This window comes from Ipomoea triloba, chromosome 4, assembly GCF_003576645.1.
Source record: "Ipomoea triloba cultivar NCNSP0323 chromosome 4, ASM357664v1".
Taxonomy (NCBI): domain Eukaryota; kingdom Viridiplantae; phylum Streptophyta; class Magnoliopsida; order Solanales; family Convolvulaceae; genus Ipomoea; species Ipomoea triloba.
This window is the reverse complement of record NC_044919.1, coordinates 35389790-35405331: the sequence shown is the minus strand read 5'-3', so window position 1 is coordinate 35405331 and position 15542 is coordinate 35389790. Positions and strand designations below refer to the sequence as shown.

Sequence of the window (15542 nt, the reverse complement as noted above, 5' to 3'; positions counted from 1 at the left end):
AAAGGTTTTTTTTTTTTTTTTTTTTTTTTGTGTGTGGAAAGAAGTAAAGCCTTAGATCATAAGTCTTGAGAATAAGATATGTTAGAGTATCTCTTTTAGAACGTTGAGAGAGTTTTTAGTGATTCAAATTTCAAGATGTATTTCGTTGTAGTGTCTCTTTGTTTCTTGAATCGTCTCTCTTTTTATAAGTAACTCTAATGCACATAGGCAAGTAATCTTAAAATATTCTCATAAAGTAGGTTACTATATTACTCTTTGAGGTGTATCCGGAGATAAGGACTTTCTTGTAAACCTCATACACTATAACTGCTCGATCAGATAATCTCGGATAAGTCGGTGTAGTTCAACAGCTAGTTTTCAAAGGCTTTGGCGTAGTGCCTGCTCGATCAGGTCTTCACTCAAGATACTTATAGACATTAAGACTTAACCTAGCTAACTTTTGCCATAATAATTCAGCCAATTACAAGTTGGGGCTTATGACATTTAAACACTAACAAAGTACATTATTCCATAAACACATGATCTTACCCCAGAAATTTCATTATTCTAACGTATAAAGTACATTATACATTATTTTAACTCATAAAATATATTATTCTAACATATAAATACACTATTCTAACTCATAGAATACAATATCTTACTCCAGAAATTTCATTATTATAACATATATAAAGTATATTATTCTAACACATAAAGTACATTATTCTATCACATAAAATACATTATTTTATCTCAAAATGTTCATTATTATAACATGTGCATAGAGTAAAGAATTTTTTTTATTTTTTATTTTAACATCAAAACGACGTTGTTTTGGTAATTGTTATGCCATGAACCTGGGTTCATGTTTACAATTTTAGAACTATATATTCACAATTTCATAATTCTATATTCAACAGTATAACACACATTTTGAATCTATATAATAAAATTGTGAATATAGGGTCAAAAAATTGTGAATATTGAGTAATGTAATTTTGTATATTGAAATATAAAATTGTGAGCATAGAGTTCTAAAATTATGAACATAAAATTCTAAAATTCAAAACATAGAACCAGATCCACCTTACAAGATGGACCCGAGTTCATAGCATAATTTGCATTGTTTTGGACCCTGGTCCATATAGCTGTTTAGAATTTGCCCAATTACACTGCACTTGCTAACTTCCTGGACTTGTTTTTGAAAAGTAAAACGAGGTTTCATTCCAGTCACCAAAGCAGAGTTGGGCCGATTTCAATTAGGCCGACCCATATTATTCGAGCCTATTGCTTGTTGGGTCCGGGTCACATATCTCATCTTAAAGTTCATATTCATACTCCATCAAAGGGTATACTGCATTAGTTTTTTTTTTTTGTTGGTTAATTTTTATGTGGACTTACATTAATTAATTATATAGTAGTTTTTATTATTTAGACTAAAAATAATCACTTCCTCCATACTAAATTGGAATTGTACTCCAATTGAGATGAATGAACTATATAATCTATATAGTAAATTGTGATAAATTATATTGTGAAACATGGTTCACATTATAAGGCAAATCACTTATAAATGTTCATTTTTAATATATTGATTATTGAATGTTATTTTTTTATGTACTAGAAGTTTATATTTAGATACTATACTAAAAATGAACAAATATGAAATGAACTTGTATGTCAATAGTCTAATCATGATCTGAAGTATAATGATATAGGTAAACCGTGATTCTTTGTTTTTCTTTTCATTTTTAAGAAAAAAGCAAACAAACACAATAGTTTTATTTATAATTCATTATTTTCAAAATTAAAGTTTTGATCCTTCAATTATAGATAAATGTATAATTAATTTAATCACTTAATTTATTAGGGTTATCATATTTAGCTTTTAAATTGAAGGGGGTTGATTTATTGTCGGTTTTTATTTATCATAATTTTCATTATATTTTTTTTTTAAAAATCAGTAAATACACCCTTTAACTTTTTGAATTATAAAACTATTGAAATGTTATATATCCTCCCTAATGTAAAATGTGTTCTATCATATGATAAATAAATCATAAATTTTTTAAATCACATATCCCTCCAAAGACAGAACATTGATTGGCATTGAATTGCATGCCATTATTGTTATATCATCATCATCATCATCATCATTATATATATTATAGTACTTTTTATTTATTAAGACAAGAAGTACAATGGTCAAGTTCAATACCCAATAATATGATGCATGCATGGCAAATATCAAAATAAGTGGCAACCAACTTATATAGTACACTATGGTACGCCAAGAGCTGCCCATGCACAATCATATATGCGACCTCATCATCACTATATATGCATTATGCTTGTTTTTATTTGACATCATCATCTGTTTATATTGTGGCTCGGTTCAGTGTACTATATATAACATTAACTTATAGGATGGGAAAATACTAAACTTCTCTCAAGAAGTATTGCTCTCATTACGTGTATATATTCTATTGGACAAAAATAAATAAAAAATTGAATGAATAAAAATGGTACAGTGATTCGTTTTTTTCTTTAAAGCAATCATTATAGGACATCTCATTGAGGTAAAAAAAATGGAGTATAATAAAATGAGAGTAGAGGTAGGTCCATTTGTGTTGTATAGCTTTTCTCTCGATAGAATATATGATAATTATTGAGTCCGTAAAAAATTATAGAGTAATACTTAAACTTGAAAAGTTTTTCCATTTATCAAACTAGTCTTTTTTGTTTTGGAATGGACTCTTCCTTTAAACTTAATACCTATCAATCTATCATTTGTGTTTTTGTTAAAACTTTGGTGTCTAATACTAGCAAAAAGGTCGCATAAATTGAATGTTTTTATTATATATACCATGCATGTCGTGCGTGTGTATACACGCACTAGTAAAAAAGTTGCATAAATGGTAGATTTTAGTGTTTACATTTGTATAGTAGAGTTTGTGATAATTACGAAATTGTCATCACATTTTTTTTTTTAATTTGATCTGGTGCGTTTTTAGTTTTCTCTTACAAACTTATTCTTATATGATCCAATACCTCTCTATATATAAACAAATTAAATGTGATGAGCACTTCTTTAGGTGAGAACATACGAACAAGTATGAGTACACACAATCTACTTTCAGGCATGCTTGAATGACGGTACGGTGAAGATCCTGAAATAAATTATGTGTACGTACTCATACTTGTTCGCACGTTCTCACATAAAAAAGTCTTCTCATTTGAACACAAATATGTGTGTCGTGTGTGTATAATTGGCAATTCAAAACATCAGATACTAAAATTGACAGCATTATCTCCGAGTCACTAAGGGGGTGTTTGGTTGGATGGAAAATATTTTCCGAAAAGTGAAGGAAAATGATGTTTTATGTTGTTTGGTTGGATGAAAAATATTTTCCATTGGAATTCTACTTCCTAAAAGTGAAGGAAAACAAAATCCTAGCAAAAGGTTGGTATTTTGTTTTCCATAGGATTTGGGAGAAAGTATAACACAATTGGACTATTTTACCCTTATCAAAGTTTAATAATTACACATGTACATAATTTGTTATCACTATTATTATTAAGGGCATATTAGTCTTTATATTCATAATTCCTTACCATTCCAAACCCAACCAAACAATGAAATTCATATTCCCAGTAATTTCTTTTCCATAAACCAAACAATGAAATTTATTTTCCTGGTAACTTGTTTTTCATGGAATTTGAATTCCTTTTTCCTTCAAATATTTTCCAGTGAACCAAACGGGTTGTAAAATTCTAAAGGGATAATAGGCTTGACTAAACTAAGTAGATCAACTATACTATTGCAGCCTATATAACCCATATCTTATTGTAGCTTAAGCGCATCATCATGATCTTGCCAATGCCCAAAGGCCTAGGCTAAGCGATTTAATTTGGGCTAGTCCACATGGATCATAGCCACGACTCGAAACTATACCAAGTGATGGTCTCATAGTTTAGACAACGTAACCCAACCTCACAAGGAATATATGATAAGGACATGGTAACAATTCAAAGGGCACCCCATGCCACTAGCCTAGCTCCATAATAGTCAAGTGGAGGTAGTTGAAGAGTTGCCTTAGTTATCCGTTACTAAACACTTGTCAACCGCGATATAATGATTAGTACGTAACACATTATAAATAAATGAGAGATTAAAATATTTGTCAACGGAGATATAATGATTAGTAACACATTATAAATAAATGAAAAATCTTTTAAAACAAAAATTATCATTTCAAACCTTTATAACCGTCAAGACTCATCTTTCAAACCTCTGGCAAACCGTCCATTCCTACTTTATTCCATGGCATTATGACAATACAAATTACAGTGTTTAGTTGGAGGAAATTGCAATTCTCTTCTTTTGTTGAATTGCAATTCATGGGTAACCCTTCATGATTTGAAATTCAATGGTTGCAAGAAAGGAAGAAAAATGAAAGAAATGACAAAAGTACGCTTAGTTATTATTACACAAGGACATTTTAGTCTTTATACAATTTTTTTCTTTCTCATTTTCAATAATTATATTCAACCTATCAAATAATATAATTTGAATTCCTAATTTATTATCACTGTATTCTTTTCCTACTAAACTACAATATTCATCTCCTTTCTAATTCTTTCCTTCCAACTAAACGTTCTGTATAGACGGATAGTAATAGGTGCAGATGGGGAAGGGTTTAGGAACATGTGTGGGACGGGGAACGGGAAAAGAAGGGTAAGGTGACATTACGTAATTGCAAGTAGGCACATAATTGAATTGAAAGGGGGCATGCATGTGAGCGCACATGTTGCTACATCGCATTCCTCTATGTTTCTTCTTGCGCCTGCACATGGATGGGAATATGATCAGCTCACAGCTGAGATGACACTTTTGGCCCCACTCTTTATCCCCATATTAACTTCTACTTTCATTTCCATTCACCCATTTTTCTTTCTTCCGTACGTACCCGCCCTTATATATTGATGGATTTAATTACCCGGGGTATCCCGAATCATTAAACCCAATAAAAAGACAGTTAATAAAGGGAAAATGATAATAAGGTGATTGCAGAGAATCAATAACATTAACACAAAGATATTTAACGTGAAAACCAAAACGGTGAAAACCACGAGCCTTTTTGGGCTAAGCCAAGCCGAAATTCACTATGTTTGGGTGGAGTACATGTACAAGGGCAGCCATGGCCATGGAATAGAAGAATGAAAAGGTAGGGAAGGGAAGGATTATTTAGAAGAGAGAATGAGTCTGAGCCCTTTGCTTGTTCTTCCTGAGCCTTTAAATAATGTCTTTCCTTTGCAGTTACAACTTCCCGTAGCATTTCCTACTTTCTTGCTGGACTTCTTCTTGCTTTGACTAATACCATTACTATTAAAAATAATAATATTAATAATAATAATGGTAAGACATATTATTCCATCATATATGTTCAATGTTTTTATTTGGATTAATGTCATATAGTTCATTCGAGTGTAATAATTTTGTCACGTTTAATTTTAAATTTATAAATTGATCACTCGGAGGTCCTGTTTGGTAAATGGTCGTTGGCTGATTGGGTTGGCTGTTTGGATTAGAAGGTATGATTAATTGATAACATTGACTGATTGTAGAAAGTTGTTTGATAAATTCGCTGTTAGCTGATAGCTGTTTGGTATAATTTCTTTTCTCAAAAAGCTAATTCAAAAGGCTGCTTTGAGTAGCCTTTTGAATTTTAGTATTTTGGAGTTACAAAAAGCTTATTAACCAAACAACTAATAGTAGTTAAATAAGCCAAAATTGGCTGATAGGCTGATTATTTACCAAACAGGGCCGTAATCTTTTGATTTTTAAATTATTACCATTCGTGGTCCAATCTAATAATTTTTAAATTTCCTTTTTTTTTTTTTGTTGTTTAGTCTTTTTTTTTGTTTTTTTAATGATGTTTCTATGTAAATTTTATGCTCCAATACTAAACCAAATGTTGTAAATAAGTTGAATAAAGTCTCGGGAATCAAACTAGACATATAAAATGGTATAAAAAGACAAAGGGAGTATGTATATACTAAATTTGATCAAATTGATAACAAAATACTAAAATGAAAATATTACCCTAATGAAACTAGCGATCAAAAGGGTATGAAGTCTGAATAAATGCAACAAGCTAAGTATGAAGATGCAAAATTCAACCCAGTTGTCATCCATTATATTGCTAGCTTTATTTAGCTTTTCCATGTGGAAGTGAATGCCTTAATTGGCTTTATATCCAAAACTCATCACCCACTTAGCTTCAACTTCTTTATCCTCATTCTTCTTATATAGCAACCTAGAATTTGGGGTCATCAACACAAATGATATAAGAACCCAATGGGGTAGCTCAAGTGGCAAGTGACGATTCCCCCTGGACCAGCTCATATGCCTTTCGGAGCAAATGTGGGTGCACTCAAACCGTTAAACGGACGAAAAAAGACCCGATGAATTAAAAAAAAAAAAACACAAATGAAATAATAGATGGTAAAGTAGAAAAAAAGTTAAAACAATAAATAAAACTCAAAATTAGTTTCTTAAAGTTACGTATTAAAACGTCAAATTTAGTTCAACTTACTACCTAAAGTCAAATTTAACTAGATATAGGAACTTGTATCCAATTAAAATAATTATTAAGTCAAATCTCAAATAGTTTAATTTACTTCCACTGTTAACATATACTCTGTAAATAACAAGACCCAACATCCAGTATCATTAAGGAAAAAAAAAAAGTCTGCAATTACTACCTTTAAGTTTACATTGGTGAACCTCACTAAAATTGTTCATAACCGATCGACTGAAACCAAGAAGACTGAGACTTGGTTTGCCTTACCCCAATAACACATCTATCTTCTTATATCTTTTTTATATATGGTTCATATTGAATTCTCGTGGACGTACATCTCTCGCACATGCAACGTAGGACCATTTCATCTACCACATTTACTAGTTCACATTATCCTTTTTACTCCCAACCATACAAATATACAATGCAAGAAATGTAATTTTGTTCCTCTCTATCACTCCCATAGTGTTTGTCCAAAAAATAGTAAAAATTCGTCCAAAACAAATTAAAAGTCCCAAGTAGGGGCTCACCACACTGGACGACAACAGCTGACGTCCTCATAAATTCACTATCCCTACCAAAACCCTGTACCTAAGTAAAAATAAAAAATAAAAAATGAAAAAGGTAAAAATTATGAGACCGTTTCACAAATCTTTGTCCGTAAGACGGGTCGAGTTAAGATTAAATGTAATACTTTCATGGCTACTAAACGCCACATTTTTCCTTATTGCAAACACCTGTCAACATTACTTATACGAAAAATGTAATAATTTTGATGAAAAATGTAATACTTATACATCACTTGATCTGACGGTCTCACACAAATGTGACTCCACTTTTAAATAGCGTACGTGACAATTCAAGTTTCTAATATATAAGCGTTGATCGAGATTTGATAATACTTTTTGAATAAAGTAGAATAATTAATTGGATTCCAATCTAACTATCGAATGTAGACATTAGTTGGTGATGAATTTAGTATCCACTTGAGAGTGGATAGTGCAAATGTAGACCCTAGCTACTTACCACTCTCCCTTTCTATATGTATATATATCCCATCCTCTTCCCTTTTCAACTCCACACAAATTCCATTATATTCTCTCTATATATTATCCCTTCTCATCATCATTCAATTCCTCTGTGTTTGTTTCTCTCAAGCATGCCAAAAATGGCTACAATGCTGAGCATCCTGAAGTTCTCAATCCTCATCTTTGTTATTCTGTTTCAGAATCAGGTTAGTTCAGTACAGTTTCTGCCATTTAATTTGCAGCATTGTCTTAATTAGCTTAGCTTGTTCGAAAATGTTGAGGATTCATTTAACATAGTTGTTGTGATCGAATAATGTTTTACAGGCTTCAATGGCTGCACATTCATCTACCCTGAAACCACGGGGTAACAACCGCATGGTAAAACTTCACCACTATATTTTGTTCTCACCTTATATCATTTACCTTAATTAATTAGGACTATGAATTGTAACTACCCAAGGGTGTGTTTGGTTCGCACATGGGAATCGGAATCGTAATGGGTATCAAATACTTGGTAATGGTAATGGGTTTTGGTAAAAGTATTTAGCATGTTTGGTAGTTGGGTGGAACGGGAATGATTATTAATAGTTGAGGAAGAAAAGAGTAAGGGAGATGAAACCCTTATTTAATAAGGGTATGAATTTTCTCATTAATGGGGTATTCCAAACCCATAGTAACATTCACAAAACCTATCAACCAAACACAATCAATTACTTTCATACTCATTCCTTATGTCTAAACCCACCAACCAAACAGACCCTAATAATTAACGAGATCGAGTTAGATAATAGACTAATGGTTGAGAAGAGACACTACCTCTAACACGAGGTGGTCAAGTATTATTGTGACGACAGTAATAATAGTAAAATATTATTATGCAATGTATTTTAGTTTTTCCATATAAAGAATATATAATGTTACACGTCTATTGTTATATAATGCCATTAATTGTATTGGTGCTTTAAATTAAGTAGCATACAGTTTGATGTATAGATAATGTTACACGTCTCAAATAATTTATTTCGAATTATATATTTTTGTCTGATAAGTCATACTTTGTGCACTAGTTCACAACTAATGACGTATAAAAAATTGTGAAACTATCATTTTAGACAAATTATTTAGATTACATAACATTTATAACTACTATAATTATATATGATTATATTTAATTGCTACTTTCCACTAATTAACTAACATGGTATTTCTTGTATTTTTTGGATTGCAGTATGGTGTGACTGAAGGCAGCCTGCGTCCTCAAGGTATGCCAAATAATTCCATTACAATAATTAGTCCAATTAAGACAAATTATTATGATGATTATTATTAATGAATAAAATTTGGTGGCCTGGCCTGCCAGCCCTGGCTGCACTACTACAAAAATGATATACTACGTCACTTAGTAGACTGTAATTTTTTAAATAACCGCCGTCTAATATATTTTGTTATACTATGTGTCTATGTCACTTAATAGACAACGATTTTTTAAATAAGTGTCGTATATATATGCAGAGTGTTCGCCGAAGTGCGGTTTCCGGTGCTCGAAGACGGCGTTCAAGAAGCCTTGTTTGTTCTTCTGCCAAAAATGCTGTGCTAAGTGTCTGTGCGTGCCGCCTGGGACTTATGGCAACAAGCAAGTTTGCCCTTGCTACAATAACTGGAAGACCAAGAGAGGAGGCCCCAAATGCCCTTAATTATCTATTTCCTAGACCAATTAATTAACAACATATTAATTTTTAATTTATATAGTATTATTAAGTATTTTGTTAAGAAAAATGGGACCATTATCCATCTCCCTCTCTCATATATTATGGGGAAAATAATGATTATAGTATTTCCCTTAGTTAATTAAGGCAAGAGAGAATTTGATCCCTTTTCTAGATTTTAATTTAAGTTGAGTTGTTGTGCTGGCTTGTACTCCAGTTTCTCAATATTTAGTAAAGTTTCTCTTCATATAGTAACTAAAAGTTTATTTGCCCTTTTAAAAATACATTGTATTAATATCTACATTTAATGAGATGGAACTAATAATCTAATCGAGTCTCGATCAAATACTCAAATGTCATTATAGACCAACTCTTTTATAGTACTTATTTGTGTACGAGTACGCACTCATTTGTGTATAAAAATAATAATACTAATAAATATTAATAAATATAAATATAAATAATTATATAATTTTAATTTGAACGTCATGGATCATATACAAACATGACACTCTATGCATCTAGATTGAGTTAATTAAGTGCAGTAGGGCATGGATTAAAGCTTCAAAAAAAAAAATATTAAATACTCATTAAATGAATATTTTTATATACACGGGAGACAAAATGAAAAAATAATTCAAACAGTTATATATAAAACAAGACGACAGTACTCCCACCACATCAATCATAAGTAGCTAGGGGACCATCAAGAGGGACATTAAACACATGATGACATAAAATGCTTTTGATTTATACATTGGAATCGAAAATCGTAATTAAAAATAAATATTTGAAAATTGTAACTCAAAAGTGACAAATTTTTGAATCTCAAAAGTTGTAATAATCGAATGACTAATATTGAAATTACTACTTAACTCTTTATAAGTTGTATGACGAGTTGTGATCATTATTACAAATTAAATTTAATAATAAAAATGTTATAGTAATTAGTATTTTCATAACTCAACAACTGTTTCCACTTTTGTCTAAAAAAAAAAAAAAAAAAAAAAAAAAACTGCTTCCACTTTCAAGTTTTTAAAGTCCCATTTATTTCAATTATTATTATTATTTTTTTAGTACTACTGGCATGTTACAATTTTATTTCAACTTTTATTTAATTTTAAAATTTTCAATCTTCATTCTTTATATTTTAAATTGGTGAAATGTACACCTTAACCAGGCTACTATTTCCTCAATCATTATTGCATTTATTTGATATATACTATCAAATACTATATCTACAGTACAAAAATAATGTACCTTCAATACAAAAATAATGTACTTTTTATTTTTGGTCCACACAACTATGTAGACCATGGTCCATGCAATAATTTGCCCTATTTCCTTGAGCAATTTTCAGTTTTGGGCTTCCTTTCGGTAGTTTATCAGTGCGCTGTCGGTTTAAGAAAGCCCATGGTGTAATGGATTTGCTTTGAAGGACAATGCAATTTTCATGACAAGGCCCAACCTCATTCTTTCCAATGGTGTATGATAGAGAGATGGCAACGCGTCTCTAAAATTGGTCCACATTTCCCGATTCCGTCCCGTTCTCTAATGGAAATGGAGAATTATTTCTCATTTGTGTCTTCGTGGGAATTTTTCAAGAATGGGAAATCCTCACCTTGTTTTTTTTTTATGATGCCAATGAAAAAAAATTATATTATGATTTTAATTATGTATAGAATATTATGTGTGCACATAAATTGTTAATCATATGTACATAATCTGAATGTTATTTTGAATGAGGGCCCATAATACAAGGCATGCATTGATTCATGAATCATGATATAATTTGTTCTTTTTTTTTTTCTTAATATGATTCCGAAATACCCTGTTATAAATTTAACTTTGTAATCATTTAATGGGTTTTTCTTGGGGAGTCACTCTATTTTTTTATTTTTTATTTCATAGTTTTTTTTTTTTTTTTTTGGGTGGATTTTTTACTTTTTGTATATGTTTTATATAGGGAAAACGGCACTTTTGACCCCTGAATTGTTTTACTTTTAAAAATTTGGCCCCTGTAAATTGATTTGAACAAACTTAGTCCTTCAATTGTTTATAATGTGGCGCATTTAGTCCCTAAATTATATAATTACAAAGTTAGCTAATAAATCATTTTTTTCATGGGTTTATATTTATCAATTACTCTACACATTAAAACTTCTTTCTCTCCCCATCTCCCCCATAATTTCTCATTAAGGCTAATAACATTTCATCCCTGCAGACCAAAAACTGCATAAACCCGGGTTCACCACGAAACTTGATAAAAAAATTGTAATAAAAAACAAAAGACAAAAGAATTTATATATATATATATACACACACACGCACGCACACACATAAGTGAAGAGAAAACAGAAGAGAATGATGGATATGAATTAATTAATGAGGTGATGTGATTGTATGACAATTGCATGCCAATTTATGCATGTTTGGATGAAAAATTTTCGCCACATATGTTGATGATGGATGATGGAGAAGGCTACGTGCTGCAAAGATGCGCAATTTCCAGTACAAAACATAGATTTTGTGGAGTTGAGACAGAGCCACATCTAACAGTGGAGTTTCTATAGGCTCTGCAATCTTGTGAGGCATGAAAAAAATGCACCTGAAAATTAGTTTCTGCTCATTTTCGCTTCGCCAACTCCTGCAATTCACATATTTCTACAGGTAATTCATCCGAGAAATTATTGTTGGATATTAGAATCTGCATCATCTCTCGAGCATTGAAAATTGTTGATGAAATTGTACCTTGAAGTTTATTTTCTTGAAGTTCAAAGAGTTTGCATTTAGCAAAACTCCAAAAACCCGTGGGCACCTTTCCTGATAGTTCATTATATTTTGGATACGCAATACCTCGGACAACTGCAACCATTATACTCCAATTATTTTGGATACACACATTACACATACCTCAAAGGACAGTCTCCATACTCCGATGTCAGCGGACTTAGCCTGAAGCATTATTCTATGTTAAGTGCAATGTTGGCGAAGATGACATATTATTAGCGTTAATGAGAATTTAGGGGATGGAGATGGGGAGAGAAAGAAGCTAATGTGTAGAGAAATTCACAAATATAACCCTATAAAAAATGATTTATTAGCCAAATTTGAAATTATATAATTCTAGGGACTAAATGTGTCACACTATAAGCAATCGAAGGACTAAGTTTGTTCAAATCAATTTACAGGGGCCAAATTTCCAAAAGTAAAACAATTCAGGGGCCAAAAGTGCGTTTTCCCTTTTACATACTTTCTCATTAATCTAAAGAATCTAAATCCCACAATCAGGGTTGAACCTACAATTAACCATTTGGAATGGTAATCGAGATGTCAATGCCTTGGGATTACCTATTGATAGAAGATGGGTATTAATCCCTCCCTCCGGCCCCCAAGTTTGTTTTTGTGCAATAAATCCATCCTACCTATTTGGAATGGTAACCGAGATGTATATGCCTTGGGAGTACCTATTGATAGAAGATGTGTTCTTCAAGCCAAGTCAATTCGTTGGGCTTCTCTTTTCAGGTCCTGCGTCCCGGTGGTGTTTTTGTGTATTAATCCCTTCGGTCCCCGGGTTTGTTTTTGTGCAATAAATCCCTCTGACCCTGTTTTGTTTTTGTTTTTTTTTTTTTTTGTTAATATTATGATTTTTTTTGAGTACTAATGATTCTGTTACAATGTAGTATTTGTTTATAACTACTTTTTCAACCTACAGAAACATAAAGATTCACTGCCCCACAACCTCACATATGGAAGAATCACTTCATGCCACTAAATTAATAGTCCAAAAAGATTATCCTCAATACAAAAGCTAAAACTACAAAAGAAATACTATACAATACTTGGCTAAACTTGGTTGACGGACCAATTTGTTGAGAAGTAAATGAAAGCATCATGAACAAACATACTACAACACAACACAACACTATCTCTGTCCTATGTTCGTTTGGTACGATGAACCAAGTCTAACCAAACCAACCAATCGTGTTCTCCTAGGTTCGCTTATCTCCTGCACCTCCAACACGACACAGAGAACAGCGCTCGATCTTGCCAGCATATCACCACGCACCCATTTTCTTCCTTAACATTATACCCATCGCACCGGCAGCTCTGCAAATACCTCCGAGCTTGCAACATGGCGTAGTAGCTAAGCGGCACGTTCCAGAAGCCCGACGACCCGAATCTCCAGAACCATTTATCCAGCTTCTCGTGCCGTTCTTTCCTCTCGATTCCCTCGCAGGCTATGATGTTCTTGATCTCCTCGCCCAACAGCAGCTTCTCCGCCTTTAGTCTGTCCGATGATGTTCGGGGCAGCGTGGATTCTAGGCAGTCGAAAAATGCTGCATAGTAGTGGAGCGACTCTGATAGTCTCTGCATGAGAGTTTCCCCGTTGTGGTTGCTCTCTTGCTCGGAGATCACCACGATTTTGGGGGATAATCCTCGTATGGCGTCGAGGAATCCTTTGATTTTGTGGTTTTCGAGAAAATTGTTGTCCCCCAATCTTTGGGGGTTAGGGTTTTTTCCGGGTTCGTGGTTGTGGGCGAGGAGAGTGTGGAGTTTTAAGGAGGAGGTGATGGCGAGAGCCTCGCCGGTTTTTACGCGGAGTTGTTGGAAATCTAGGGTTTCGAGGTGGGTTACGATTGGGGTGAACTGGAAAGGGATGTCGAGCTTCTCGGCTTCGTCGGTGAGGGCTCGGGCCATTTGGTCTAGGGGCTCTCGGTGGGGGTGAACGCCGGTTATGCGGAGATGCGGCGGGCCTTCAGGGCGGGCGCTCAAGTCCTGGAGAAGTGGCCGCCACTGGGTGGGCTCGGCGGCGTTGAGGTCTATGATGTGGACTAGCTTTTCCCCTTCCATGGCTTCGATTATGGCTTGGTTAGTCACCATGAAAGCCACCTGCAATATAATCAATAACAAATCTTGTGTCTTAATTGAAGGTTGGACTTTCTAAATTGAAATATGTGAGGGGAGTCAACTAAGGGTTAAGTTTAGTACTACATATTTAGGAGATTGTTGATCGGGGGTCAATAAAATTTTAAGTCCTGTACTATATATTTAGAGAATAGCTGGCCGGAAGTCAGTTAATAGTCAAATCTAACACGATATGTTTAGAAATTTTTTAGAAGGTCTATAAAAGTAAAATCCAACAACATTTATCTAGGGGATTGTTGGACAGAGGATGATAAAGGCTATGCATAATGTACTTGGGAGATTGTTGGGTTGAGATAAATCCTAAGTCTTGTACCTAGAAGATTGTTGGACGGAGGCTGTTAAGTCCAACACTCCAGCACCATGTACTTAACAGACCTGGACTGGACTGCTAAGTCCAGCACCATGTACCTAGGATATTGTTCAAGGAAGTTGCTAAATCCAACATCATGTGCATAGGAAATTATTAGGCGGAGGAGAGTAAAGATTAAAGAACTCAAAATAACAGATGGCATATAAGAAATAAAGTTGCGGCTAGCTTTATTATTAACTATAACTTTGGCGTAAGCATCCTAACAAAAGATAATTAATAATTATAATACCTTCAAGAAAGGGAAAAGGTCGTAAAGTATTTTCTTGGCCGTGACTTGATCGGAGAGAACCGGGAGTCTAGTGGAATGCAGGGCCTTGTAAAGACCCGGCCACGACCGGAGAATCCTATCGGCGAGGGCCTCGGCGAAATAGGAAGCGATGCGCTGCATGGTGTCGCCGTCGGGAGAGGCGAGGTGGGAGATTTGGTCGAGTGCGACGTTGGCGCTGTCGAGGGCGCCGCCGGCGACGTGATTAGCGCAGGTGAGAAGGAGGTGGATAAGATAAAGGCCTCTTTCCTCCGGCTTCAATTCCTTGAACCAGTGACACAGCGACCCAAATCCGGCGGGCATCCTCGGCGACAAGGAAGTTATGGACGAGGATCCATCGTTATCCTGAAACATTGTTGTTGCTTAGAGATGCAGAGGAATTGAAGGTAGGGGGGGAATTGGAATGAGAATGAGGACATAAAGATTTGGTGAGAGTAGCTTTAAACTTTTTTCTTCATGGCTACGTTGTTGTCGACAAAGCGTGAGAGCAGTTGTTGTCGTTACGTTGGTGTTGTCGTGTTGTGTTTAAAGAGGAACATGGAGTTTGGAATTTTGTGAGAAAAAGAGCCAGCCTGTTTTGGCTGCTTCTGCCCTCCTTCCCACCAAATTCCTCTCTTCATTTTCCTTCTCCCACGGGATTAAATCTCTTAACCTAGCACCTTGTGCTCAGATGAC

The 15542-nt window shown here is 33.9% G+C and overlaps 2 protein-coding genes across 2 annotated transcripts; one reads left to right on the top strand and one right to left on the bottom strand.

Annotated features, from left to right (window-relative positions):
* The first annotated feature begins 7642 nt into the window (after positions 1-7642).
* On the top strand, positions 7643-9564 carry LOC116015478 (protein GAST1). Its single transcript, XM_031255558.1, has 4 exons — positions 7643-7803; positions 7922-7975; positions 8826-8859; positions 9110-9564. Exons 1-4 carry the CDS (start codon positions 7729-7731, stop codon positions 9289-9291), a joined length of 345 nt encoding a protein of 114 aa, XP_031111418.1. The 5' UTR covers positions 7643-7728; the 3' UTR covers positions 9292-9564.
* A 3487-nt stretch (positions 9565-13051) lies between these two features.
* On the bottom strand, positions 13052-15304 carry LOC116014960 (scarecrow-like protein 3). The gene is made up of 2 exons (XM_031254935.1): positions 14832-15304; positions 13052-14196 (listed from the first exon to the last, which is right to left on the bottom strand). Exons 1-2 carry the CDS (start codon positions 15219-15221, stop codon positions 13306-13308), a joined length of 1281 nt encoding a protein of 426 aa, XP_031110795.1. The 5' UTR covers positions 15222-15304; the 3' UTR covers positions 13052-13305.
* Positions 15305-15542: the final 238 nt, after the last annotated feature.

Excerpts from the sequence above, each read along its gene's own strand:
- LOC116015478 (XM_031255558.1), top strand. The coding sequence starts at position 7,729 with ATGCCAAAAATGGCTACAATGCTGAGCATCCTGAAGTTCTCAATCCTC. Across the intron at positions 7,804-7,921 it reads TTATTCTGTTTCAGAATCAG|GCTTCAATGGCTGCACATTC; the intron begins GTTAGTTCAGTA and ends AATGTTTTACAG. Across the intron at positions 8,860-9,109 it reads AGGCAGCCTGCGTCCTCAAG|AGTGTTCGCCGAAGTGCGGT; the intron begins GTATGCCAAATA and ends ATATATATGCAG.
- LOC116014960 (XM_031254935.1), bottom strand. The coding sequence starts at position 15,221 with ATGTTTCAGGATAACGATGGATCCTCGTCCATAACTTCCTTGTCGCCG. Across the intron at positions 14,197-14,831 it reads ACCTTTTCCCTTTCTTGAAG|GTGGCTTTCATGGTGACTAA; the intron begins GTATTATAATTA and ends ATTATATTGCAG.